At 37.8% G+C, this 26,146-nt stretch overlaps 1 protein-coding gene across 2 annotated transcripts in view; it reads right to left on the bottom strand.

Moving 5' to 3' along the window:
- Nucleotides 1-26,146, bottom strand: part of UNC13C (unc-13 homolog C) — a 639,986-nt gene that overhangs the window by 221,806 nt on the left and 392,034 nt on the right. For both annotated transcript variants that reach the window (XM_074366154.1, XM_045506261.2), the window contains 3 exons: nt 25,346-25,461; nt 22,615-22,778; nt 8,838-8,994 (listed from right to left, as the gene is read on the bottom strand). In XM_074366154.1, the coding sequence (XP_074222255.1) occupies nt 8,838-8,994; nt 22,615-22,778; nt 25,346-25,461 (437 nt within the window). The remainder of the gene's footprint in view (nt 1-8,837; nt 8,995-22,614; nt 22,779-25,345; nt 25,462-26,146) is intronic.

The raw sequence follows: 26,146 nt of genomic DNA, 5'->3' as shown, positions 1-26,146 counted from the left end.
AAGTTTCCAAAGTTGTGTTATGTAGAAAGAATCCAGACAACCGAATTGCCCCGGTACTGATTCACAGCATATGAGTCAGCAGGAGAAAATATAACCCGTCACTCCTTCTCCACCTGCACACCGCACCACCTCCCCAAAATTAAATGATAGGTTTTTAAACTTCTCCCATCTATGGGAGTGGGAACAGCTGCTGTTGTTGTCAAAGACAATCTCAAAGCATTTTCCTTTTGGTAACAAGTACAGACTTCATAATCTGAAAGGATCGACTGCCTTTAAAGTATGTTTATGATTTAGTGCTAAAAATGCGTAAAATATTAGGCCAACAAAAATGACCACTGCTTCCTTCTGATGCTGTATCAGGGTTAGACTAACCTCTCCATAGAAGAACTAAGGAGTGTTGCTAATAAGCATGAGTATACAGTTGTGTGGGTTAAACAAAGTAAAAACATCAGTCACAACCTTCATAGGGAGACAAAACACCATTCTGACTCTCAGATTTCTAATCAAAAGTGAAAAAAATAAACAGAGTGGTAGTATATGATAGCAAAGGTCTCTCCCTACATTAATATTCTGTAAACACTAAATTGTACTTCGGAATATATTAGCAAAAGTAGATATTTTTCCTAGTAGTTTCATGTACAAGGTGGATTTATATAGAACTCTTATCCCTTGAAGTCATAGATCTTGATGAAGTGAGCTGAATATTAACAGGAGTTGATGAATTGTTCCTCAGTTGAAACTCCAATTTCCTGAATAAACTGTCTTTTATGAGGCTTATACTTAGTGAACTAAGTTTGAGTGCCAACAACGAGGAGGCAATGAAGAAGCCTAAGAAATGAACCTCGCCTTCCAGAAGCTTGCCATCTTGTTAGGCAAGTAAGACTTTCCAGTAAAGCTGCCAAAAAAAAAAAATACGATGAGTGTCTTAGATTTTCTTTCTTACTCTCTCATTCCTTCCCAGGGGAGAAGGTGACCTAGGCTGTCCTTTATTAAACCCCTACCTCCACTGGTATGAGTCAGTGGCTCCCAAATAAAATAGAAAAATAAAAGAGCCACTACAATCATTAGTCTCGGCCACAGTACAGTTCATCATTCAATGACTGTGAAAACCACTGTGTACATGTCAGTCTCTGGCTGCTTTCTGTGACCTGTGTGATTGGTACAAATCATTAAGACAGAGGACATGACCCTGGTCAACCATACTATGACCCAAGTCACTGGTCCTGTTATAAACACTGGGACCAACTGTTCTGGTCGTCTGCCCGATTATCCATTCTTCCTCTCTTCCTTCCTCAAGAGTCAATGTGTCCTTTATGAAATGCCTCCCTTCCCAGGCCTCTTCTACTCTAGGAATGGCCATGTAGCATGGTTTTGCCCAATGAGACGTCACCAGCTTATTAAAGGGGATGGACCCAGGCAGCAAATTATCAATGAATTATATAATCTGGAAAGACTCCAGAAGAGCACGTGGCCAAGAGCATTTGTTGTATTAGCATTTGCTCTGTAATTCTTCGTCAGGCTTTTTTAATCCATCGGTCCTTTGTGCATCTCTCCTTTTCCCTCCTTAAACTCAGACTGGATTTGAGAAGGTCCACCCGTCATCTTGTACTGTAAGAGGAAAAGCTAAACATGCTAAGAACAGTGAGGCAGGAAGCCAGAAGGAGCCCCCACACCTCACCCTAACTGTCTGCCCATCCTTTCAAAAAATTACCTTCCTGATCAGCTGCACGAGCCCTGAATTCCTTAATACCTCTGCGCTTAGATTATATGGGAAAAATTATTTACTTAAGTTTGTTGAGTTTCTGTTTTAGGCAGCTGAACAGAATTCTCACTGATACAGATCACACACTTGGTCTCCCCACCTAGGTCTTCAGTGCCCAGCTGGAAAATTTACATTCAAGGAAAACAAAACTGAGGAGGAAACGACCAGGCTTGGGGGTGCTAAATCCCAAACAACATTAGAGGATGTGAAATTAAAAGTGCGCTGCTGATTGCATCTTGATAGGCATTTTTTAAGCAGCAGGGTGGCTTGAAATTTAATTTTATTTACCATATTTCTATTTAGCTAGAGTGAGGTTGTCTTTGTGAGAGCAGAGGAGGCTTATTACCTACATGGTGTGATTTGAGAAATAAGAAAAGACTGTGTGATTAAAAAGGGTTTCTCTGAGGGGCACACAGCAATATCTGAAACTACCGCATTATTCAGTGCTTTGTATTTGGGAAGGACTGAGTAAGTCTGGTATTTGGTAGGGGCCAAATCTATAATATGAGTACTAACTATTATCAGTTATCAAAAATTTAGTTTAATTAGTTGACAAGAACAACTCTAGACCAGAGGTCAGCGAAGTATCTGTCAAGAGCCAGACAGTACATATTTTCAGCTTTGTGGTCTCTGTCACAACTATTAAACTCTACCACTGTAGCACAATGGCTTCCATAAACAATATATAAACAGATGAGCATGGCTGTGTCCCAAGAAAACTCTGTTTACAGATACTGACATGAAAATTTCACATACCACAAAATAATAATCTTTTGATTTTAAAAAAACCATTTAAAAATGTAAAATCCATTCTTATCTCACGAGCCATATAAGACCAGTTGATGAGCCAGGTTAGGCCCATGAAAAGAGGGGCAATTTTGAGTAGGAGGAGGTGGTATCTCGCCCACAAGGACACTCTTGGGAAGTTTCCCTAGGATCCTGGGACTTGCAAAAGGAAAAGTGCTTATGAGGTATTTAAAAACGTCTGCACCATCCCGAGTTTCTCTCTCCCATTCCTGTGTTTCTCAGTGTCTCCTCTGACAGCAGGGGTAGATTTAACCTGAAACTAACGATGCTTAAACTCTGGGGGTCCTCACCTGATTCAGGTCCCCTGGGAGGAGCCTGAGCTGCGTGTTCAACGTGATTTTAGGTTATTATAAAATTTACAAGAATAGGATGAAATTATTCTGACCTGGACCAGCAAATTGTACAAGGTTTCTTTCCAGGTCATACCAAAAGCAGTCATTCTTTAAGCAGGAAAGAACTATTTCAAGTAGTTTTAATGCATTGGTTATTTTGATAATATTTGATAATTTAATTAATGTTAATCATATGAACATACTGGACATATATTTACATTTCTTATTGATTTGAGATTAATACTGATACCAACAGGGATAACACAAAGTTATAAAATGCCATCACAAAGATGCTATCATCAACACAGTAATTAGTAAGTGACAAATTTGAAGAGTATATATAGAGTAACTTTATGGGCAAATTTGAAAAGCACGAGATATTATCATTCACTGAACAAGAAAGCCTAATGTTTCCCTTAGTTTGACTAAACTTTAGAAAGGTTTCTTCCTGGCTAAGTCCTAATTTCCCTTTTTCATTTTTAGAGCATTGTCTTGTCTTTTCTTTCTTTGCAAATTGTTTTAGACTTTTTTTTTTGCATTTTCTATAATTATAAGCATTTTTGTCACTTTATCAGAAATTTTGATTTCCTGGGGATTTGGAAAAAGAATGCACATGTTGGGAGTGTGGTTCTGTGATTAGGGGGAGGTGCTGATTTTTTAAATTATGACATATGTTTAAAGAGCACAGTATCCTAATTTGACATCTGAGTACACTACAGTGATCACCACCACAAATGTAGTTCGCATCCTTCACCGAAGTTGACTCCCTGTCTCCTGCACATTCTCTCTCTCCCCTCTGCAACATTTCCTCTACACAGTCATCTTTCTAAATAAGAAAGTCTATCAGATTATACACTATGCCTCAAGAATGAAGTTCAAACCTCTTAGTGGGCATTAAAGGTCCTCAGCAATCTAATGTCAAACCAGTTACACAGCTTCCTCTTTTACATCCATCTTTTATTCTACCTTCCCTACTCAGGAAGATACAAACTTTGAAATTATTTTTGCATCTTTACTGCTTCTCGTCTTTACTTAAAAGTCTTCCCAGGTCTAAGGTGGTTTCCCTATTATTTCTTGGACTTTGAAAAATGCTACTCATCCCTAAAAGCACGATTCCTTTGGCCAAGTTTCCATAAGCTTCTGAAGAGTGTCAGTCACTTCCTCCTCTTCAATCACAAATTTATAAATATCAGCTCTTTTGACGCTTACCCCATTTGGGGAGGGATTTACAGTTACTGTACACATGGTTATGTGACTATCCCATTAGAGTGTAAGCCCTGGAGAACACAGATCAACCTTTATCTCAGTCCCTTTACTATCTACCATAGTGCCTTACATGAAGGACCACAGAAATACATCTTGAATGAACAAGTGGACAAACAAGAGTATGTGTGATGAAAAAGGAGTACGTGTTAGCATACTTGTTATGCCAAAAAGGGTATCTATGACCAAGAAAAAAAAAACTGAGCTAGATAAACATCAATTTTACTAATAATTAATTTGCTATTTGTGCTTAAGATAACTCACTAAATAAGTTTCCTAAAGACTTCTTCAGAGTTGAAATATGCACCCCCCACCTCATGGAGCTGTCTTCCTTTCCAACTCTAGCTCTACCCACGGTGTTTTTAACATCCACAGAGATGTCTGATCCAATAAAGTTCTTTCCTCTCCGTGATTTCCAGCAATCTTTGCACTCAGTGATACGCTGCAAAATCATCTCTCCAAAAGAAAGAAAGCCTTGATTTTTAACATTTGCCAATTTTCATGATGTAAGTATTGTAGTATTTCCAGTTTCAAGTATTTCCAGCTTCCAGGATGGCTGTATTCTACAACCAGCTTGCAATACTTCTGCAAATTCAGCAGGTACAAACTAGCCCCAGAACAGCACTGTTTTACACTTAATTCACAGCAATCTACTCCCAGAAATATATCTTGGACCTGAGACTTCCCTTTTGTAATATTGACTAAATGTTTGATGTTCCTACACAAATCCTTTGTCTCTGTCTCTCTTTCTCTCATGGTGCCACTTATCAAACCTAGACTCTCCATGATGATCACTTCAATTTTCTTTTGACAGCATCACCTATATATTAACTCTCTTACCCTTCCATTGCCTTTTTTTTTTTTTTGTAAAATTTTCCCCTAGAGTTAATCTAACCATCTGCTGTATTTCTTACTACATTAGTATCTGAATGTTGAGAAATTCTGAGAAAAAAAAAAATCACAGCCACATGAGTTGCGGTGGAAACAGATTCGTACTTCCCAATCTCAAATAAGACCTTCAGCTTTACCAGGCATTCCTCTTACTTGGCCCCAAAGCATTCATCTTTCTATTCCCTTCAGGAGCTTACCCAGACCTTTCTCAGCCTCCTCTACCTCATGCGTCTATATCATAGCCCTTGTCTTACGGACGAGCATTTCTTGTCCTGCAGAGAACCATACAGAAAATTAAGGAAATAGGGTGTCACTCCTTCAGTTTTCCACTCCTATATCAAAAGCATTCTCCTCAAGGACTCACACACACTATCTCCTCAAATTTCAGAACAGAACTTGTCCTTTTGCATTCCAAAGAAGAAGAATTTTCAGATTTTTATTATCACTGTTACCCAATGCCACAGAATGTCCCTCCTTCTGCCCTCGTGACTACACTTACTTCTTTCTCCTCCGGGATGTTACTGCGTCACTTATTCCCCATCTGATAAATCTGCAACTTGCAGCTAGTTCCCATCCTAACAATCTATAAATACGGTCACATTTATCTTACTAAATGGTAAAAAATCCTATCCAACCAGACAGTAAAAATAATCTGGTTTTTCATGGCAAAACCTTTTTACTCTTGACCAATCTCTATTTATCCTCTCATTCAAGTTCCTTAACAGAACAATCTTTCCTTTCCTCACCCACTTTCACTCTTTTTTTCCATTTTTATTATCAAATACAAGTTTCATACAGAGAAATTGACAATTTTAGTAAACAGATGAATGCAAAACAAAAACAACTAAATATTAGCTCTAATCCCACTATGCGGCTGCACCTTTGGCATTTTGGCACATTTTCTTTCAGGCTTATTCCTAAACTAGTATGTATGTGTATATTTATGTGTGTGTGTTTTCAATGTTGGAATTAGACTATAGAGTTTTGTATGTACATATTTTAATTTATCATTATTTCATGGGTATTGCTCAATTATACAAACCTTTCTTTAAAAACCTGATTTTTAAAGATTGTATTATATTTTAGGGAATAATTGAACCCTAATTTACACAACCATTCATATATGCCATTCACTGAAGATCTCTATGAAATTAGGCTTTAAGCTCAACTGCTTCACTCGTAAGCAATGACTTCCTAATTGCCAAATCCAATGGGCTGACTTCTTTCCCTGTTTTACTCAAACTTTTTGCAGCAGTTGACAATATTAGATGCTCCTCTTTTCTTAAAATAGTTTTGCCTTATCTTTCATGTGTAATTTTTATTATAACTTTTATCCAACTTTTCTAACCATTTTCCTCAGCAAACTTTGCTTTTCCCTTCCCTCCACACCTAAGGGTTCTACCCTTTTCACTTTATTCTTGAACATTTTTCATCCAAACCATGACTTTAAATAACACTTGTACACAACAAGTCTGAATTTGAAAGAGTAATGGTTTTCTTAACATTTGTTTTACAATCCTTATTGGTAAGAAAGCTTTTCCATTGGTTTATTTTTGGGAGACTCAAAATGTCTGGATTACACCTTTGAAAAAGATAAAAAGTGGCTAATTTAATGGTGTTCCTGAGTCACATGTGACAGTACAGCTTCAGAAGTCAGATAACTAAGAACTCCCGGCCCTAAAGTAGAGGTGGGAAACATTACACTTGAGTATATTTGACTGATCAAATAGCATTATTTTCAATAGGCAGAGAAAAATCTAGCCAAATTGACATATCAAATCACCAAGTTATCAAGATGTAGTTTGAAGAAAGATTTCTTTTTAGACCCTCTTCTCAAGTAAGTTATTTGATTTACAAATGTTATTACTGTGTTGCTACTGAAATACTGCAAAGTAGTGAAATCAATTTGATTTCTCTTCTTTGGGTCAGCATGAAGTAAAGGCGCATGCGATCTCATTTTCCTCCAGGTAGCTTTTATGGTGGAAATTAATCATTGAAACACGTCTTTCTACTCAGAGGTAGAAAGGCTCAGTGTTCCACAACGTTGGCTTATTCTCTACAATATACCCAGGCAGAATATTAAAAGTAAAACAACGTCATAACACTGAGTGCTTTATGTTACAGGTAAAATCCCAAGACAATGAACACTGTTAACAGAATTGAGGTTTGTATAACAAAACTGTACTATGACCTGGTAATGGTCATAATAGTATTTTGTTGAGCTGGCCAGGGAGTTTTCCTTGGTCCCGGTTCTTGCAGGAGTCTATCTAACAGAAAGTGGCTGATGGTGCACTGTTTATACTGCAGGTAAGCAGGAGAGATGAAATCCTCACACCTTACATTTATAGAGTTTTCACTCTTAGAAAGTAGCTTATCATCTTTTACCTCATTTGATTTTCGTCTTAAATTTGAGCAACGTGTTAGAGCAATAATCGCTATCCTCACTGAACAGATTGGGAAATTGAGGCTTGAATGACTGAACTGACTTGCTAAATGTGAAAACAAACGCAGCCCCCCGCCCGCCCCCAGGACTCCTAACCCAATGTTCTCTTCTACGAGTATTTGCTTTCATTTGTCATTAAGTAACAACTGCTTTTTCCTTTGACTCATTCCAACACATCTCACATACTTCACATATTTTTTTTTAGATGAAAAGGACAGGAAAAGAGTAAACACAGCAGCACTTTTTTTTTCCTACTGGCTTTATACTCTTTTATTTGCTGGGTCTCATCTGTTTCTACTCTGCAATATATACCCCAAAATTTGATTTGTAAGAACTTAATAACAAAAATCTATTCAGTGAACCTATTTGGAAGTGAAGTGAAAAGAGTAACTATGGTGTCATGGAAATCACTTTCCTACAATGGAACTCAATTTCCTCCACAAACAAAGGAGAACAGAACTACCTGTCTCATGGGGTTACTGAACAGAGCTACCGTCTACCCAGGTGCCCGGGACAAAACCATGGGAATCTTTCCAGGTATCTTTCCCTTTCCCTCACTGCTCATAGGACTAGAGATACCAAGTGCTGTTGATTCTATGCCCTGAAAAGCTCTGGAATCTGTCCTTCAAATTCCACCCCCACCAATTCTTAGTTTATATCATCACCACTTTACCAGGATTACTGTTATTTTCTATCCTATTTCTAGTCTTGTCAATTTCAATTCAATTATGCTTAGAGAGAATGGGTTCTGGTGACAGGCACAACAGGTAAATACTCCTCAGGATCTTCGCATCTTTACTTTTCAATGGGTTTTTGATGCATTTGAATACTTCAGGTAGACTGTCTTAATTAGGTACAAATAGTTCTCTTGAAATCTTCATACAGCTAACTTTTTTTTTTTTTTTACTTAGAAGATATGTCCTTGTACACCAGTACCAGTAGAAACCAACAGGAAGTGCAGATGGAGCCCAAAAGGCTCCAGAGAGATCAACCAAGCTCACACTTGCCAGAGAACAACATCTAAAACGGTGAATCCCAAATTTGCACACACGGAGAATTTCCCATAAAACCCAGTACTCTATCACAAAATTCATTCCCCACTGAAAAAGTCGTTCCAGATAGGAAGCTGTAATTTAATGAAGATGCCTATTGACTGTCAAATAAATATATTTCACTAAATATGGTTCAAATAAACTTTAAGCTTTGGTCTATTATACTGAAACTCCCGAAGATGTACCTTCTGCAATAATATTCTAAGACTATCTGGAATCCAAAACCCCTTGAAACTCTAACTCCCACAAGCTACTGGGAATTTTCAAGTTCAAAAAATAATACTTACACCAAAGTTGGTAGCGGCAAATCGATCTGAGGCAGAAACCTGTACATTTGTTGAAACGCTTGTGTGAGCGTAGAAAGCGTTTATATTTGCTAGCAAGGTGCTCATTACAGCAGGGACACCAGGGCACATGTATTTAGAAGACAGACATGAAAAGTGCCTGCAAGACAAAAACATTAAGTGCTTTAAAAACAGAACCTAGTTAATCCACATACCAGCATATCCTCTCACATCAGCAATTAAATAATTCCTCGACTGTATCTGTGAAAAGGAGAGAAGACTCCCACAGTCTTTGATTGAAAGAGAGAGCAATTTCAGCCTCTTAAAAATTTCCCATTCACAAATGCGAAGTGGCTTAATTAGACTGTGATGTGCCACCGGGATCGATGAGTGATCTCTCAACCGGGAGTGCTGTGTGTCCACACAAAAAGTCCAATTTCCCGCAGACTCTAGTGCTGCCCAAAAGTAACAACCCAGGAGTCTCCCTTTCTCTGGCAACCCTGTCTCCAATCACTTCAGTTCCTGAAATGCTGTATTCCAACCAGAATGTTCTTTCACACTTGTATTCCTCTCACATTGACAACATAAACAAGATGCCCCTGTTTCACTGCCCACTGATTGAACAAGTGAATTTAATATCTGATTTGGGTCCAGTGTGTGAGCTTCTGACAAAAAGAGTGTGTTCCATAGCAGTTCTGTTTTCCCAGACTTTGTTAAAACCAGGATTTAACTAAGCACACAGATGAGTAGCAAAGACACACTGAATTATGCCAGCTTTGTGCTTACAGACCATTTCTTTTAAACCTTGAGTAACAAGATCATTTACAGACATCAGAAGCATCAAGTGTTCAATTCTGTTATTTCTCTCAAGAAACCCTGTTTCATTTGAACACTAACAAAAGACTTAAAAATTGATAGCACAGCTTACAATAAAGGTGAAAAGACAAAATACACATGGATTAAAGAAAATGTCAGTACATAATTTGATCCTACTTTGCTCTCATATTTCAGTTATTTATCCACCACCTAGGCATGTCTGAATTTTGCACTGCTGAACACAAACACAGACCTCCATAAATAAATGCCCTGGATGGTGGTCCTGGAAATGGTGCTTCTCAGAGATCTCATCCAGCCATGCACCTAGCTTGTCATGACATTGGCTAACAAAAGTAGGTTCAAGTTTTCAACATGGATCTTTGAGGATCACGAATTACAATGTATATACCATGAGTTACATGATTTGTGTAATTTCACCCTGGAATTACATGATCACTGAGTGCTTCTTTTAGATAAATGATTCATCTTTTGATTTTATTATACACTAATTATAATTAATATCTTTAGAAAAAAATCTTTAGAATACCAAAAGTACTGTGAATATACTCAAAATGTAAATTTAAAAAAAAGCTTGAGGGGGGTCTAAATTAGGAGTTTGGGATTAACATACACACACTACTACATATAAAACAGATAACCAACAAGGACCTACTGTATAGCACAGGGAACTATATTCAGTATCTTGTAATAACCTATAATGGAAAAGAATATGAAAAATATATATGTAAAATTTATATATATGTGTGTGTGTGTGTGTGTGTATATATACACACACACACACACACACATATATATACACACACACATATATAACTGAATTACTTTAATGGACACCTAAAACTAACATGACATTGTAAATTAACTATATTTCAATTAAAAAGTGGTTTAAAAAAACCCCTAGTATATGTTATCACATTTCTTTCTTTTTTCAACAATTCACAAATAGATGTGCTATGCCCAAATCAGAGGTCAAGAGTTATGGGATATGCAGTGCCTTAATGTAATGGTGTGGAGTACGACTAAAGAGAAATACACATACCTGGGGGAACTAGAGATAGACACACAACTGCCAAAATAAACTGGCAAGAAACTCAAAGACCAGAAGTTCATTTCCCTGAGCATGCATTATCTACTTAAAGGACCGCTGGAAGTCACCAGAACAAATAACCTTGTTCTTGATCTTAAACAAGGATTCATGTCCTCCTAACGCCACTGTGTGGCTTAGTCTTTACTTCTGGTGGCTGCCACCCTGTGATTTTTGGTGCCCGATTAGAGTGGCAGCAACTGCTTAGCTGGTACTTTCAGCAGAAATAATGAAGGAATATATGACTATGCTGCTTAAAGCACTCACAGTGTGAATTTTGTAAGTGAAACAGAAAGGTTTATGTCGAAGATGATGCAATTACTGAACACTGCTAAGCTTACAAGCCATTTGAGGGGAAAAGTGAGTGTAATTTGGAAAGACTGAGCATATCAACAACCAAGCTTTGCCTACTTCATACTTCGAGATGATTCAGCCAATATCGTCATGAATGAAAATGCCCTATGAAACTGGCTTTGGGATCCCAAACTTTATAACCAAAGTGAGAGGTTTAACAAATAATTTATACTTTAGATGTAAAAATCTAGGGGTAATATAGGCATAGTCATGTAGATAAATATAACTTTGATTTGTCTCATTTATGCAACCCTTCCTATGCTTTTATCATTAATGTTTATACAAAACATTCATAAAGAATTAGAAAACAGTGAAAATAAATTACTGTTCACACTTCTAATTTCCTTTAAAAAATAACTTTAATTTATAACCAAATAGAATTATAATACTTTTTCTTCTTAGAATTGCTTAGAATTAGAATTAATTCTTGTGTTTTTCTACTCTTCAACCTTTTATCCATTTTTTTTATGTTTAAGGCATCTGGCTATTGCCCCTTTAATGACTACGGATTGCCTACATTTCTGGGGCTATTCTTCCTGATAAGGATCTAGAGTTGATAAAAACAGTCCTGGTATAAAAAACGTGTACCCTAATTGAGAGGCACACACATCAAGCCCTCATCTTGTCACACGACAGAAAGTGCTGTCATAGAAGTACATCAAGGGTTGGGTGGACCATCGGACAGAAGAGTGAGGCCTGGAGATGGAGGGCAGAGGTCTGCGACATGACTTGAGTCCACTAGAGGTGAACCTACTGTAAGAGAAGTCAGAGGGAAACAGCTGACAGTTTACATAATGGCCATGGAAGAACGGAGAGTTTAGTGTCCTTAGAGCTTGGTTTTACACCTTGGTTTGATAAATAGCTAGTGAACATGCCTGAATGCCAGACACTGTATTAGGCATTAGGTATATAGCAATGAATCCTCTGGGAGAATCAAGTTATTTAAGAAACATAATACAATTATGAAAAAGTTGTAAGAAAAAGAGTCATTTGGGACACCAAATTAGCGTGTGTACTGTAGCGTGGTGCGGAGGGTCAAGGGAGATTTCTTGAAATGAGGCTGGGCTAAGAGTTAATGCATGACTAAGAGATAGCCAACCAAGCATACGGCCTGCTAGAGACAAAGAATCTATTTCAGAAGAATGGAAGAATACAAACCAATTACAATGGAAAGAAACAAAATATTGTGTATAATGAACCCTAGCAATTTTAGGTTGGTGGAGCCCAAATCTCCATGAGAACATTCCAAGCTGTTGATGACCAGAGGTGAGAGGAAGGTTATATAGGATAGTTTTGTGCAATATGTTAGGCAAGTTGCACATATTCTACAGAGCAAAAGCTTATTTCAAGCCTCAAAATCTTACAGTCAATGTAAGTAAAAAATTATCTCCAACAAACTCTAGTTGTTTACATGGAGCAGGAAGGAACATCATCAGAGTTGAATTTCAAATAGATTTGGTTGGGCAGAGATTTTTAGGAGGATGGCTTTAAGGAACGTGAGACTGAGAAGAGTCCAATTCGGAGGCTATGTAGGGGAAAGATAATAGGTGTCTGAATTACAGCAATAGGCATACAGACAGGGAAGACAGAAAGGGTGTGAAAAATATGGAGAGAGGAAACACTGTCAGGCCATGGTGTCTGATAAGGAGTCAGAGGTAAGAGGAATGGTTAAGTTCCAAGGCTCTAGTTTGGGCGACTGGGTGAATGGTGATTCTGCAAGTGAGTGAGGAACGAAAAAGGAAAAAGGAATCATAAGGGATTATGTGTTCAGTGGAGTTTAAGGCGCTCATAGAGCTTCCACAGAGAAATGTCTACTAGGTTATTGGAGACCTGGGCTGGAAACCTCGATCTGGGGGTCATCAGCATGTAGAAGTCAGTCCAAAACCACTAGAACGGATAAGATCATCCAGGGAAAATTATGTAGAATGAGGAGAAGTGTCAGGGAAGGGAATTTGGGAAACACCAACATAAAAGGGGCTAGTAGAAGAAAAACAAGTAAATACTATAACTGAGACCAAACTAAAAAAAAAACAAAAAAACAAAAAAAAAACCAGGTTAAAAAAAATTCAGGACACCAGAATTAGGGAAACCATGGGAATAGGGGTTTTAAGGGTGAAGGATAATTGATGCTGTTAGGCGCATTGAAAGAGTCTTATAAGGACATAAAATCACTAATGGACTTGACAAATAAACATCATTGTGACCACAACCAGATTAGTGCTAGTGGAGTGACGGGGTTTGAACCAAGAAGACAGAATTTAAAAAAAAAAAAAAAAGGCAGCAGAAGAATGACCAAGGTAAAGTGGATCAAGACCAGATTCTGTTGGTCTCTAGCTAAGGAGTTCTGACTCTCTCATGTGGACCAAACGGAGTTAGCTGCAATTTCCGCAGAGAGAACTGATGTTATCAGATGAATCTGGAAAGATGACTCTGAAGTGGTGTCAAGACGGATTGAGATGAGCAGGGATTGGAAGCAGATAAAACAATTTAGGAGATGGAGATGGAGAAGCAAAAAATGGCATTTCTGTCCTGCTTCCAATATGACTCAGCACTTCACAGACCACAGTCAGATAGAACAAAATCTTTTACACCTTGAGATAATCTAAAAATTACAGAATCACACTGTTTCTGAACTCCAAAACATGAAACCTTGAGTATTTCTCTAAAACCTAAACTTTCTGGCAAAAACAAATTTGAACTAGCTTTTTACCCATGTTATACCCGAAAGGGTATTATGACCTCTGAAAATGTGAAAACCAGGTGGGAAAGCTGCTGTTTCCCACCAAGAACAGCTGAGAACACTTTGGAAACTAGACAGGCTTAGGAAGGTTATGTTTTTGTTTTGCTTTGTTTCACCAGGGCTTCTGAAGTCCCACACCCTCTCTGTACTTGCTGCGATAAGACATTTCTTTCCTTTTGGTGATTAAGGGCTGGAGTTCAAGCAATTTAAGTTCAGAATCATCTCTCTTAACCGCCAGGGTACACCTTCTCTTCATTTACCCTCTTCCCTCTTTCTTTGATGTGGTGTATTACTTGTGCACGTATCTGTTTCTTCCAGAAAGTGTTGAGTTCATGTTTAGTCGTCATTTTCTCCAGTCCACCTCTAGCATAGTGCTTTCTTGTACACAGGAGTTGACCAGTAAGGGCTTAATGAAAACAAATGAAGCAATCAGAGCCAGTGGTATTTAGGCAGAGTTAGAGGCAGGGCATGGCTACCTTGAGTGTGACAGTTTATCAAAATGATTGCTTTGTGAACATTGGGTTGAAGTGCATAGCAGTTAATGCACAATGATCACAACTCTGAAGGTGAATTCTATTCTGTTTATAATTGGTGGACTGAGAGCAGTATTTTAAATTTTCCAGAGCATTAGGCATGCATTCTTCTTGGAGAACTGACAGGAATATTTTACTTTCTGATGAACATGGAACTGATGATTTCTGGAGTCTGATGGGCGGCAGCCAGCTGTACATGACCCCCCCACCCCAGTATCTCCCATAGCAATATCCAAGGAAACCAAAAAAGGATGTAAACTCAAACAACACTGAAATTTAGGGGTATCAATCAGATTTCCCGGTATCTAGGAGGGACTTTGCTTAAGTTTAAGGCAGCTGGGTAGATTGAGAGATGTTTAGTGACTAACTAGTGTCTAAATCCCTAAAATATTAACCTGACTGGAGAGGAAACAGAAGAATAGAACCATGCACTGTCTACCCCTCTATCAGAGGTGAGGGATCTAGGCTGCTGGCCAGCAAGGCTGTCAATCACTTTCCTATTCCATGGCAATGGCTTTCTGAGCCAGTAAAGCTGTCTCATTTCCCACACTTTCTCACTCTCTACCCATTAAAGAGTACGCAGCTCCCACGACTACGATACAGCTGATGCAATGGGCAACGGGATTTGAAGCTAGTGGGAAGAAAGGGCCGGAAGAACACTGGGAATAGTATACCCTGGGGTTTCTACATAACTTTTATGCTCTGCTTCTAGCCAGGACAGAATTCACAGGTTGTTTACAGTAGCTAGGAAAAGAAATCCAGCTCTTATATTTAAAGAGCCCACCAATAGGAGCAGGTGATTATCTTTCCTCAAACTAAAAGCAAACTGCATCTGAATAAAGTCATGGCACATAGGGAACATTTTCAGAGGCTTGCCTACCGGTGTGAAGTCTGCAGGTGAATGCGGACAACACCCAGGTGGTCAACGAATACTGATTCAAAAGAACCTTATAAGTTGCCAAACAAGCAGAATGCAAACATCTTTGTATGTTATTATCTCAACACACACACACACACACACACACACACACACACACACACACAGCAAAAATGAACAAAAACTTGGTCAGAAACACTATTAACAAAAATAGTCACAGTGTTTTTCTCTGGATGGAGCTACAATTTTCGTGATTTAAAAAAACAAATCGTGTCCTTTAAAAATAATTTACCGTTAGCCTTTTTTATTACTCTAATCAGAAAAATATGTAACATGTATATTTAAAATGTTAATTCAACTTTTGCCCTGTTAATGATTTTATGTCTCTTTGTGACTCTTAGCATCAATAAGAAACAAAGTAATCCAATTCCTTTTAAAAGTTTTGTTCGATTATCTAAAGTAAATTTTTCTTTATATTTTTGTAAAGCATCTTTAAAGTATACAATGTAAAACTATATAATCTATATTATTTTCTACAATATCATTAAGATTTTTGTGGAAGAAGTCAAATCACTCAATTTTTTTTCTTTCAAAATTTATCATAGATCTTTCTAAGTTCTGATTAATGACTAGATGCAAAAACTACTATAAAATTACTGTGCAATAGATACCAGCCCTATTTCACTCAATAAAATACATCAATAATTAATTTTAAAGATACTGATGAAAAGTTCTTGGCTCATAACTTCCTAAGGCAAAATACAGGGATGAGAATGGTGAAAACGTGAAAATCAAAGGAGGATAATGAGAAAAACCCAGTATTTCACTTAATAATACTTTTCTTCCCAATAGATATTTACATCAATTTCAATATCAAGTTAACATTACTATGGTGTTTTTCTTGTCAGATGACTAAAATTGAAAACAAAATTGTTGTTCAGTAAAAGGAAAATAGGTCAAAGTCATAAACATGACCCTTCTAAATTTGGAAAGAATTAAGTTGAACATGTCTCAATACACCTAAAAATTAAAGATACAATATTTGGGAAGTAACTGTCACCTTTTAGAACTTATATTAAAATGTTCTACTTAGAATTAGTGACTCAGGGGTAAATAATCGGTTGGAATACCAAGATAAAGTGTTTAAGCTTTTGATATCAACTAAAAAAACAAAACACTAAAACTTAGAAACCGATTTCCCGGTCACTCTAAGGAGTACCATCTTTCACCTGGTTGGTAAAAATACCCGTCCTTCTCAGAAAGTGTGACTAGGAGCATGGTAAGTTAGATAGTACCCCTTGGTACCCTAACAACAATCTACATTGAAATTGCCTTTTCACGTTCATTTTTAACCCTAAATGGTAAATGACTCGGCAGTGGATATAATATAGGTAATAGTATGCATCAAAGTACTCATTTCTTACATGATTGAGGGCAAAAAGGAAAAAAAAAAGAGACAAATTTCAAAGAAGCAAAAGTAGTCATTAGGGTTAGTGGCTATAGTTAGAAATCTTGAAGCAATGGTCAGCTAAAAGCTTTTTTGGTATGTCTGTGGCAGAGGAGGGAGGGATTCTGGGCAGCCAATTTAAAGGTACCATGGTATAGTCATTCTAATCCAACCCCTATTCTGACCTTACAAAAGTAACTTCCTCACTGTTAGATTCAGTTTCTCCATCTGCAAAAGGAGAGAAGCTATCAGAAGATCTAATCCTTACAAGCCTTAACATGCCAACAATCTCTGAACATGGATATACTGAGTCCAGCTGTACACGTTACTTCCTCCTATCATTAACATGTGATTCCACTGGAGCCCATGGTTAGCTGGGATGACCAGGAACCAGGAAACGAAGGAGTTATCCTGAGGCACCCTTTGCACTTTGAGTTTTCAGCTAACAGACTTCTACCTGGTCTTCAACGTGGCCTTTTGCCTCTCAGTTGATGTGTGTCCATTCCTTACGCATGGTTACTATCAAGGCAAGCTTTCTTGCTTCTAACCATTTCCTTGAAAATCATTTCCTTTTAAGGCCAAGGTTCTAATACTATTTAAATTATTCCAAGGGGGGAAAGGGGAACAGGATTAAAAGTACAATTAGCAACTTTAAATGACTGAGTATATCCCTGCAGCAAACCACTCCCTCCACAAGTACACCTTCAAACCAAATAGCTCAAAATTACTACTGACTGATCTCTCAACTTCTTTAACATTTCCCCAGAAAGACACGATTAAAAAACAAGGGATTAATAATGTTAAAATCACTTGACTTTGCTTTTGCAAGAAAACAGGATTAGTGTCAAATCAATTTAATAAGTGGAATTTCAGTGCCATGGGGAAAGTTAGAGCAACAAACTCCAAAGATGCTTAAATTGCCGATAATGGGATAGTTACTGGCGTGTTTTCAGCTGAAGCAACAGCTACAACATTATCAACCATTCATTCTCAAAATATTATCAGCAAAATACTGGGAAGTCATTCTTATTTCAAGTAACACATCTGGATTCAGCTCACTTGCAATTGTTTTGCAGGCATCATGATGGAAACAAAAAATAAGACAACCATCTATCTCATCTGCCTTTTTCTAGACAACTGGCCCTTATCACACCCATCTTATGATTTCAAAGGATGAGAAATGCCTTTGATCCTAAAGATTTAAAAATCAATTATGAAAATAAAAGCAGAATGATTGGAAAGAAGCACCAAAAGGAAAACGGTGATCCTTAGAAGAGATTTCAGGGAAACAGCAGAAGATGAAAGGTAAGACTAGCTCTATTCCTGATGTGAGAAATATACTAAAATAATAATCACATTTGCCCCTGAAAGTTCAGATTAGCATGCATTTCAAGTGATTTTAATCACTGCTGTCACTAAAGAGGGGCTCAAACATTTAAGGATCACTTCTCATTTGGATAAAAGCATCATAGCTTTCCACAGACGCTAGGGACTGCTCCAGCTCAGTGACGGCGGTTTGGAGTATCAGGGCAGTGGGGTGGGACAGGAAAGTAATGAAATGCACAGAGTGGAGGGGAATGACAGAGGTTGAAGAGCAAGTCAGGATGGGACCCTCTGGCTACCCAGCAGCTTTCTCTTCATCTGTGCCTGAACTGGCCCCTCCATGTCTCCACTCTTATTGTACTCCATTACAGTGTCTGGTTATTATCTAATTTATTATTCTTCTTCTCCCTAGATTAGGAGCTCACTGAGGAAAAGCATTCCTTTTATTGCCATATCCCCACTGCCCTGTGTAAGTCCTCATACTTAGCTCCTCAGTGTCTATCAAATAAATGAATTACACCTTCTGGAATGCGGGCTCCATGAGAGGCTGAACCTTAACTTTTTGGTTGCTGATGAAGTCTATGTGCCAAGAAAACTTCCTGGCATTTGGTAGGCACTCAATACATATTTCTTAAAAGAATGAACGATTCAATTAAGCAGCACTCTTCTTAGAAAGCAGGCTCATGGCTCAAATGGCTAAAATACACTAGTGGCTTTAAAGTAAACTCTATCTTAACAGTTCTGGATCAAAATATGAGTTAGGTTAAGAAGGCCAGTGCTGAAGTATGTGTTGTCTGTTAAGTAGGCTGAGGTAAAAAAAAAAAAAAACTGACCCAGTGGTTGTCCCTTATTCAGTATTACAGAGGCATGATGACTAAAGTCTAATGGAATCTTACATTTTGTGAGACATCTTGGGCTTCATTTTTGAATAAACGACTCTCTAAATGCTCAGTTAAAATGCATTTGCTTGGCAGAAATTACCTCTAGAGGACAATTTAATCCTTGGTGCTCGACATGAAACTCCCTTGCTTGTGTTTGGGGGTGAACAGTTGGTCTGTCAGATCATGATTAAGAACACATATGTTTGCATAAGTGGATGACAAGTATCCAGAACTGCCAAGATTATCATGATGGAAAACAGGTTTTATGCCTGACCTCATGCTAAACGTGTGGAATAGTGTGCTCCTTTGAAAAAGGGAACAGACTGTTACTGTCACAAATTGGAAAATTGCTTTTGTTTGAGATGGGTGGTTAAATTTACCATGTGGGAACAAATCCTCCAGGTCTTTGATCAATCACTTGTCCAAATAGGAAAACAGTAATCTCCTTCCTCCTCTCAAATGCTCCAAAACAAAGGATAGATTTTAATGCCACAAATAGGGCTAATAAATTGTGCCCTCGTTCTGTGGTAAAAGGAGAGAGCATATACAGTAAGCAGGAAGTACCTTGGAGGACTGGCAAGTTCAGCATTAATGTTCAGATTATTTACCAGCAAAATAGATTCAGCCTCCTCTTTATGATAAGAAATATACAAGGGAAATTTAATAATGTGCAACCAGACTCTCTGACTTGACACATACTTCCCCCTTCATTCATTTCTGCTCCAAATCCATCTTCAAATAAATGGGAGTAGGCTTAAAAGAAACCAAGCAATCTATAATACAAGAGGAAGATTATGAAGGTACTTGGGAATTTGGCTAAGCTTAAAGGGACTTTAAATATCAAAAGAAAATGATCTGCTTTTTCTGATCCAGTGGTATCTAAGAAAGTCCGCAAGAATAAGCCAGAAAGAGAAAGAAAAATACCGTATGATACCACTTGTTTTGGGAATCTAAAAAAAAGATACAAATGATCTTATTTACAAAACAGAAAGAGACTCACAGACAGAAAACAAACTTACGGTTACCAGGTGGGGAAGAGGGGGTGGGAAGGGATAAATTGAGAGTTCAAGATTTGCAGATACTAACTACTATATATAAAATAGATAAACAACAAGTTGATGCTGTATAGCACAGGGAACTATATTCAATATCTTGTAATAACCTTTAATGGAAAAGAATATGAAAACCACTATATGTATGTATGTGCATGACTGAGACACTATGCTGTACACCAGAAATCGACACATTGTAACTGACTATACTTCAATTTAAAAAATAAATAAATAAAGGAACAGCTCCCAGGTCCTTGACAAAGCTTATCCAGAGCTGAAAACCCAGCAAAATGCTTTAAAAAATGTTTATATACCCAAAGGGCAGAGAAGGAATTTACAGTAAGTTTTCTAAAATAAACGCTCTGAGGAAAGGGAAGTCAGGGGCCCGTGAGTGAGGCTCTGGATTCTGTACGGGCCAAGGTGAGGGGGAGGCCAGGGGCCTAGAGGCAAAGGCAGCCTGTCTGAAGTTTCATGAGGCTGAGGGAACAGTCACCGCCCTCTTGGCCGGTACTCAACACTAAAAGCAACATTTAAAAAACGAAAATATCAATGTCAAACTGAACGTGTACTAGCAGCGGAAATAACCTGCCGCATTTTGTTATCGTTCAAGTGCATTTGTCAATTTACCGCACAAAAAGCAGGCATTCTTCTTCCTTACGTTTACCTGCCTTGCGTCCTCTCTTTAGACCAACACTTGGCCATCTGAGGTCCACAGTGAAACCCAGTCCACAGCTATCGTTTGTAAACAGAGTTTTATCAGAGCACAGCCAAGCGGCTGTGTTGACGTCTGCGGCTGCTTGCGCACTGGGAAGAAAGTTGAGCAGCTGTGACAGTGACCACAGGACCCACAAAGCTGAAAATATTTACTCTATGGCCCGTGACAGAAAACAAAATTTTGCCGACCCCTGCTTCAGACTATTTTCTGTGTGAGCAGAGGCTCTGTCACAGTGACTCCTGTAAATCCCAGGGAACCCAATTCACCTGCCTGTCACTTGATACCAAAAAGAGTATCCAAAAATACTTTTTTAAATCATTACTATTTACTTAGGTTAAAGGCAACAGAAAAATAAAAGTGATAAGGTGAAGGATGGATGATTCTTCTCTTTTAAACTATCATCTACTTAACCGTATTTTTCTGCAGTAATGTGATTGTGCTCTCAGAATATAAGAAATGTGGTGATAAATGTGACATCAACTCACAGAAATATTTTGGAATAAGCTCAATTTGATCCTTTCTTTTACTGAGATTCTTTCCAAAAGCCGGTTTTCTTCTTCTGTTTTTTTTTTTAAACATAGCTCTCTTTTGGAAGAATGGTTCATTTACTTTAGATTGTTAATCAGAGTTGCATTTTAACTGTACTCATATTTTATCCTAGATGTTCTGATCAGTTCCTGCAGCCACCAACATGGCACAGACTTCATCATGGCTGCCCCATTTACAAAACAGGTTGCCCCAAAAGAAGTGAGCTCCCTGTTATAGCAGATGAGCAAGCACAGGGAGGACGACAATCAGCGAGGGATGCAAAAACGGCGTTTCCTGACTTGCAGGGAGGCTCAGGTGGGTCACCTTTAAGTTCCTTTTCATGCCTAAGAATCTACGAGTCTTTTTTATCTAGCATTGGGACATTCTATAAACTGAAAAAGCACACACACTTTATCAGAAATTTAAAAAAAATTCTTTCATATGCTGTTCTAAATATATGACTGCTGATTAATTCTCTGAGCAGTACACTTTGAAGATTCTGAGTCCACTCAACAACTGTCAAGATGGTTGAAAATGATTACCTGGGTCAGCATCCATTGTGTTCACATGAGAATATGATGTGATCTTTAATATGAAAGAACAGTCTACTAATGTATGTACATAAATAGTTTACATGTGATATGTGGTTTATACCTGAACAAAATGCACTTATAATATTAGACCAGGTTGCAAAAGATGAACTGTGGGGAAGTTAATAACCCAATTCTAAATCCGTGCTGAAACTCCTCAGTAAGCAGTGTGTGTCTGTATGGGTCACCTCTATTGTACCACATTTACTGTTCTATTTAGGTTCTATAGGTGCTCAATAAATCTTCATTTTCCTGACTTGGCAGCACTGATATAAATAAAGGAAGGAAGGATATGGGTTAGGGTTAAGAGAACTTAATGGCTCCAGGTGGGTCTCTGATGCTAACGGGCTTCGTAACCTTGGACAGGGCACTTCCATCATCAGGCTTTAATTTTCTCAATATCAAATAGGGCAGCATTGGTTCTCAAACTTCAGAGTGTACGAGAACCACCTAGAGGGCATATTAAAACCCAGATCACTGGGCCCCTCCCTCCGAGTTTCTGATTCTGTAGGTCTGAAGGAGGGTAGAAAATCTGCATTGCTCAGTTCCCAGGTGCTGCTAATGCTGCTAGTCAGGGAACCGTACTTTGAGAACAGAATAAGAATCAGGAAGATGATGGCAGTGAGTTACCGATCCCTTAGAGCTTTATAGTTGTAAGAGAGAGGGTAGCCAGCATCCAATCAGCACATTAAAACGTAATTCTATTTTAATCAAAATTTCATTTGTATTAGAAGAAGGGAGATGAATATTCTCTTTTTTGTTTGTTTCTCTAGACTTCCACAGATATTTCTAAACATGTAAATGTCCTGTAGTACTCACGTCATAGCTTGATAAATGGATTCAATCCCGTAACGCATCGCAAATTCATCAACTATTTCTTGGGAAGCATCATCAAAGAAAACCTTCCAGGCTTCATCTCCTTTGACCTCTGGGATTTTCACTCCACCATTAGACTTCACTTCAGTCAAGTAATGGAACAGATTCTGAAAGTAAGTGGTTTTCAATTGCTCAGTAATTCCTCAGACTAGGTCAGACCTATTTAACAGTAACATTCAGTAAAGTACACTTACACTGTAATTGCATCTAATGTTTCATCAGCATCTCTGAACAAGAAAAATGTCTTGTATTTTTATTCTAACTCACCTCATCTTTATGCAAATTCTGATTTTATTTCTGCCTGGGTCTATACAGAATCAAGGATTCAAATGTTTCATATACACCAAATTATTTTAGAAGTAAATATTTTTGCATGTAAACATTTCCACATGCTAGAACATATTTTGCATTCACAGGCTCAGAGTAAATTACAGAGCTCTGGATGAACTGTCTTATTAGGCTATGTTAATACAGAATCCAGGTATGTAAATTATACTAAAAGGGCTTTTTCCTGCCACATGGTAGGAGTCACAACAATGAACTGAGGTTGAAAATAAATGTTTCTTAAAATTTTGTAACAAAAAAATCACTATATATAATTCCTTTTGCTTCTAACAAGTTTAGAAACTGCTGCATGGATGCAGCCTGGGTCAGTGAAGGACACTTTCTTGGATTTCAGTTCTTTTTGGTTCTTGGAGCAGCAGACAAGACTCTGAAAAGCAAAGCATGCTGCTGTTCCTTATTCCAAATCCCTGCCCACATTAAGGTCAGAGTTGGCTCCCCATTCTGCCAGTTCGGGGGATTTCTCTCTCTCTCTCTCTTTTTTTTGTTCTAAAACTGAACCACCTTTCTTGAAGGAGTATCACTGGTTAGGTTATGGTTAAGAAATTAAGCCTTGGTTCTATCTCTAATTACTATGTCATGTGTAAATGACTTAAATACTGTTTCTCATTTCCTTCTTGAGTAAAATGGAGATGGAAATAATTACATATGTATTTTTTCATAGATATATTTAGGAAAAATAATGTGCCAAGAGCAAAGATTCTCCCAGCTATCTTTTCCTTTCTTAGGCAGGTACTTTCTCTGTTCTTTGAACATGGGGAAAGGTATACTGCTCATATTTTTTGATACGTGGGACAAGTGTCATTTGCATCAGAGAAAGGCACCTCCAACGAAGCTCTTAGTTGCAAAGTATCCAATAGAAGCCCAGGATTATTTGTCTGTGCATGCACACAGATGCACAACGTGACTAGTGAAACTGCCCTTTCAATTTAAACTGGGTGGTTTCCACCTCTAAGCCAAAACAGGCCCTCCCGTTTGGGTGAGGCATTTTCTACTATCCATGAGTAGGTAACTACATTCCAATACTTGTCACCCAAGTGGGTTTGTGGAAAGGGTGGTTAAAGTGGAGGAGAGTTACATATTTTTTTGAATTATATTTTTTTCTGGATATATGCCCAATTCAAAAAGACACATGCACCCTGATGTTCATAGCAGCATTATTTACAATAGCCAAGACATGGAAACAACCTAAATGCCCATTGACTGATGACTGGACAAAGAATATGTGGTATGTATATGTATATACATATATATAAAATCTGTGTACACACACACACACACACACACACACACGGAATACTATTCAGTCATAAAAAAGAATAAAATAATGCCATTTGCAGCAACATGGATGGACCTGGAGATCATTATTCTAAGTGAAGTAAGCCAGAAAAAGAAAGGAAAATGCCATATGATATTGCTTATATATGGAAATCTAAAAAAAAGGACACAAGTGAATTTACCTATAAAACAGAAACAGACTCACAGACACAGAGAACAAACCTATCGTTACCAGGGGTTAAAGGAGGTGGGAAGGGATAAATTGGGAGTTCAAAAATTGTACCTCTTGGGGACAGATGGAAATGTTAGCTATCTTGATTGTGGCAGTGGTTTCATTGGTGCATACGTCTATCAAAAGTCATCAAAGTGTACATCTGAAATATGTAGTTTATTGTACAAGAACCATACCACAATAAAGGTGTTTTAAAAAATATAAATAAAATAAAATGAAATGGAAGAGAGTTCAGTATGTTTGAAGCCCTCTGTAGTGCTCAGAAAAAGATGAAAAATTACTGCTTCTTACACTGGCTCCCCAAAGCCAATGCTACGACATCAGCATTTTTAGATTTATAGACAAATCTCCTAAATAAATCTTCACTACCTTAACAATCTGAACACTAACTCAGAGTTCTCAAAACTATCAGGATTTGGATCCTCTCCTCCATGACTCAAGTACTACATATTTAATGCTTCCAAAATATCTGTCATGACTTATTTCTTCAACGAATGCTTTCTAACATTCATCTGTCTTCTTAGAAGAATGGTGATTTAATTTGGTCTACTTAGTCATTATCATCTTATTTCCTTGTTTATTAATACCTGCCTCAGATGCTTGTTCTAAACCTTCTTGAAGGACAGCCAGCCCTCTCTTCAGTGGGTAAGCCACAGGCTGTAGAATAGTCTAGCACACCACCTGCTAGACTGTGGAGTAAGAACTTCACGAACAATTGCACACACCCAATTCAACTGAATTTTTAAACCAAATGTTTTGTTGGCTGATCCATAACCAACACAATCATTACTAGGTTTTACTAACAGAATTCGGTTTACTCACCTCATGTAAACATGTATATTGTATATGATACGGAGCAACCTTCTCCTCTCCTTTTATTTCCACGTTGATTTTCAATCGAATGGCCCCAGAAACAGCGGATTTATCTGTCCGTTTCTCTGATGAAGCAAAAAGTAGTTGGTCAGTCATTTTTGACAACCCCATTTTTCTCATACAAGTTCTCAAAAGCCTAAAAAAAGACTTTTATGGCTAAAAGCCATTTTTCTAGATCAGGCTTGATTAACCATAATGATTCTGCTAAATACAATGTAAAATAATGTGCCTAATATGTCACTGGGATTGTCAAACTGCAGTCTAGATACTTCAAACATTCGAAGTATCCTAATTCGAAGATCCTACCATTCTGATATAAATTTCAGTGTACCCGATCCACTTGTCCAATGAAATTATTTGAGTAATTAAAAGCAAAATTACTAAAAGATAAAATTAATCAGGAAAGTATTTTATTTTAAAAGCCTCACTTCTCTTTCTGTGGTTGAAAGATGAGTCAAAGCTCTAAGAAACAAAATCTGTTAATGGTTTTCTTTGCCAGTGATTCACGAAGACCTATATCCTATAGCCTGTGTTTGCTTATGAGTATTAGATTAACTATTTATTTGAATGGAATGTAATCAATGTGTGGACAATTCAAAGAACCCTTGTATTTGTGTACACGTGTGTCTAATATGAACTGACGAGTAGCTTTGAGAGAAAGAAAAAGAGTCACAAAATTCCCAGTGTTTGTGTAAGCAGGAGACCTAGGTCTGATAGCCAGTTCCCCGATGAAACATCAGGGGGCAAGCT

Source organism: Camelus bactrianus, chromosome 6, assembly GCF_048773025.1.
Source record: "Camelus bactrianus isolate YW-2024 breed Bactrian camel chromosome 6, ASM4877302v1, whole genome shotgun sequence".
Lineage (NCBI taxonomy): Eukaryota > Metazoa > Chordata > Mammalia > Artiodactyla > Camelidae > Camelus > Camelus bactrianus.
Note: the sequence above shows the minus strand (reverse complement) of the source record. Positions and strands in the feature narration are given on the sequence as shown.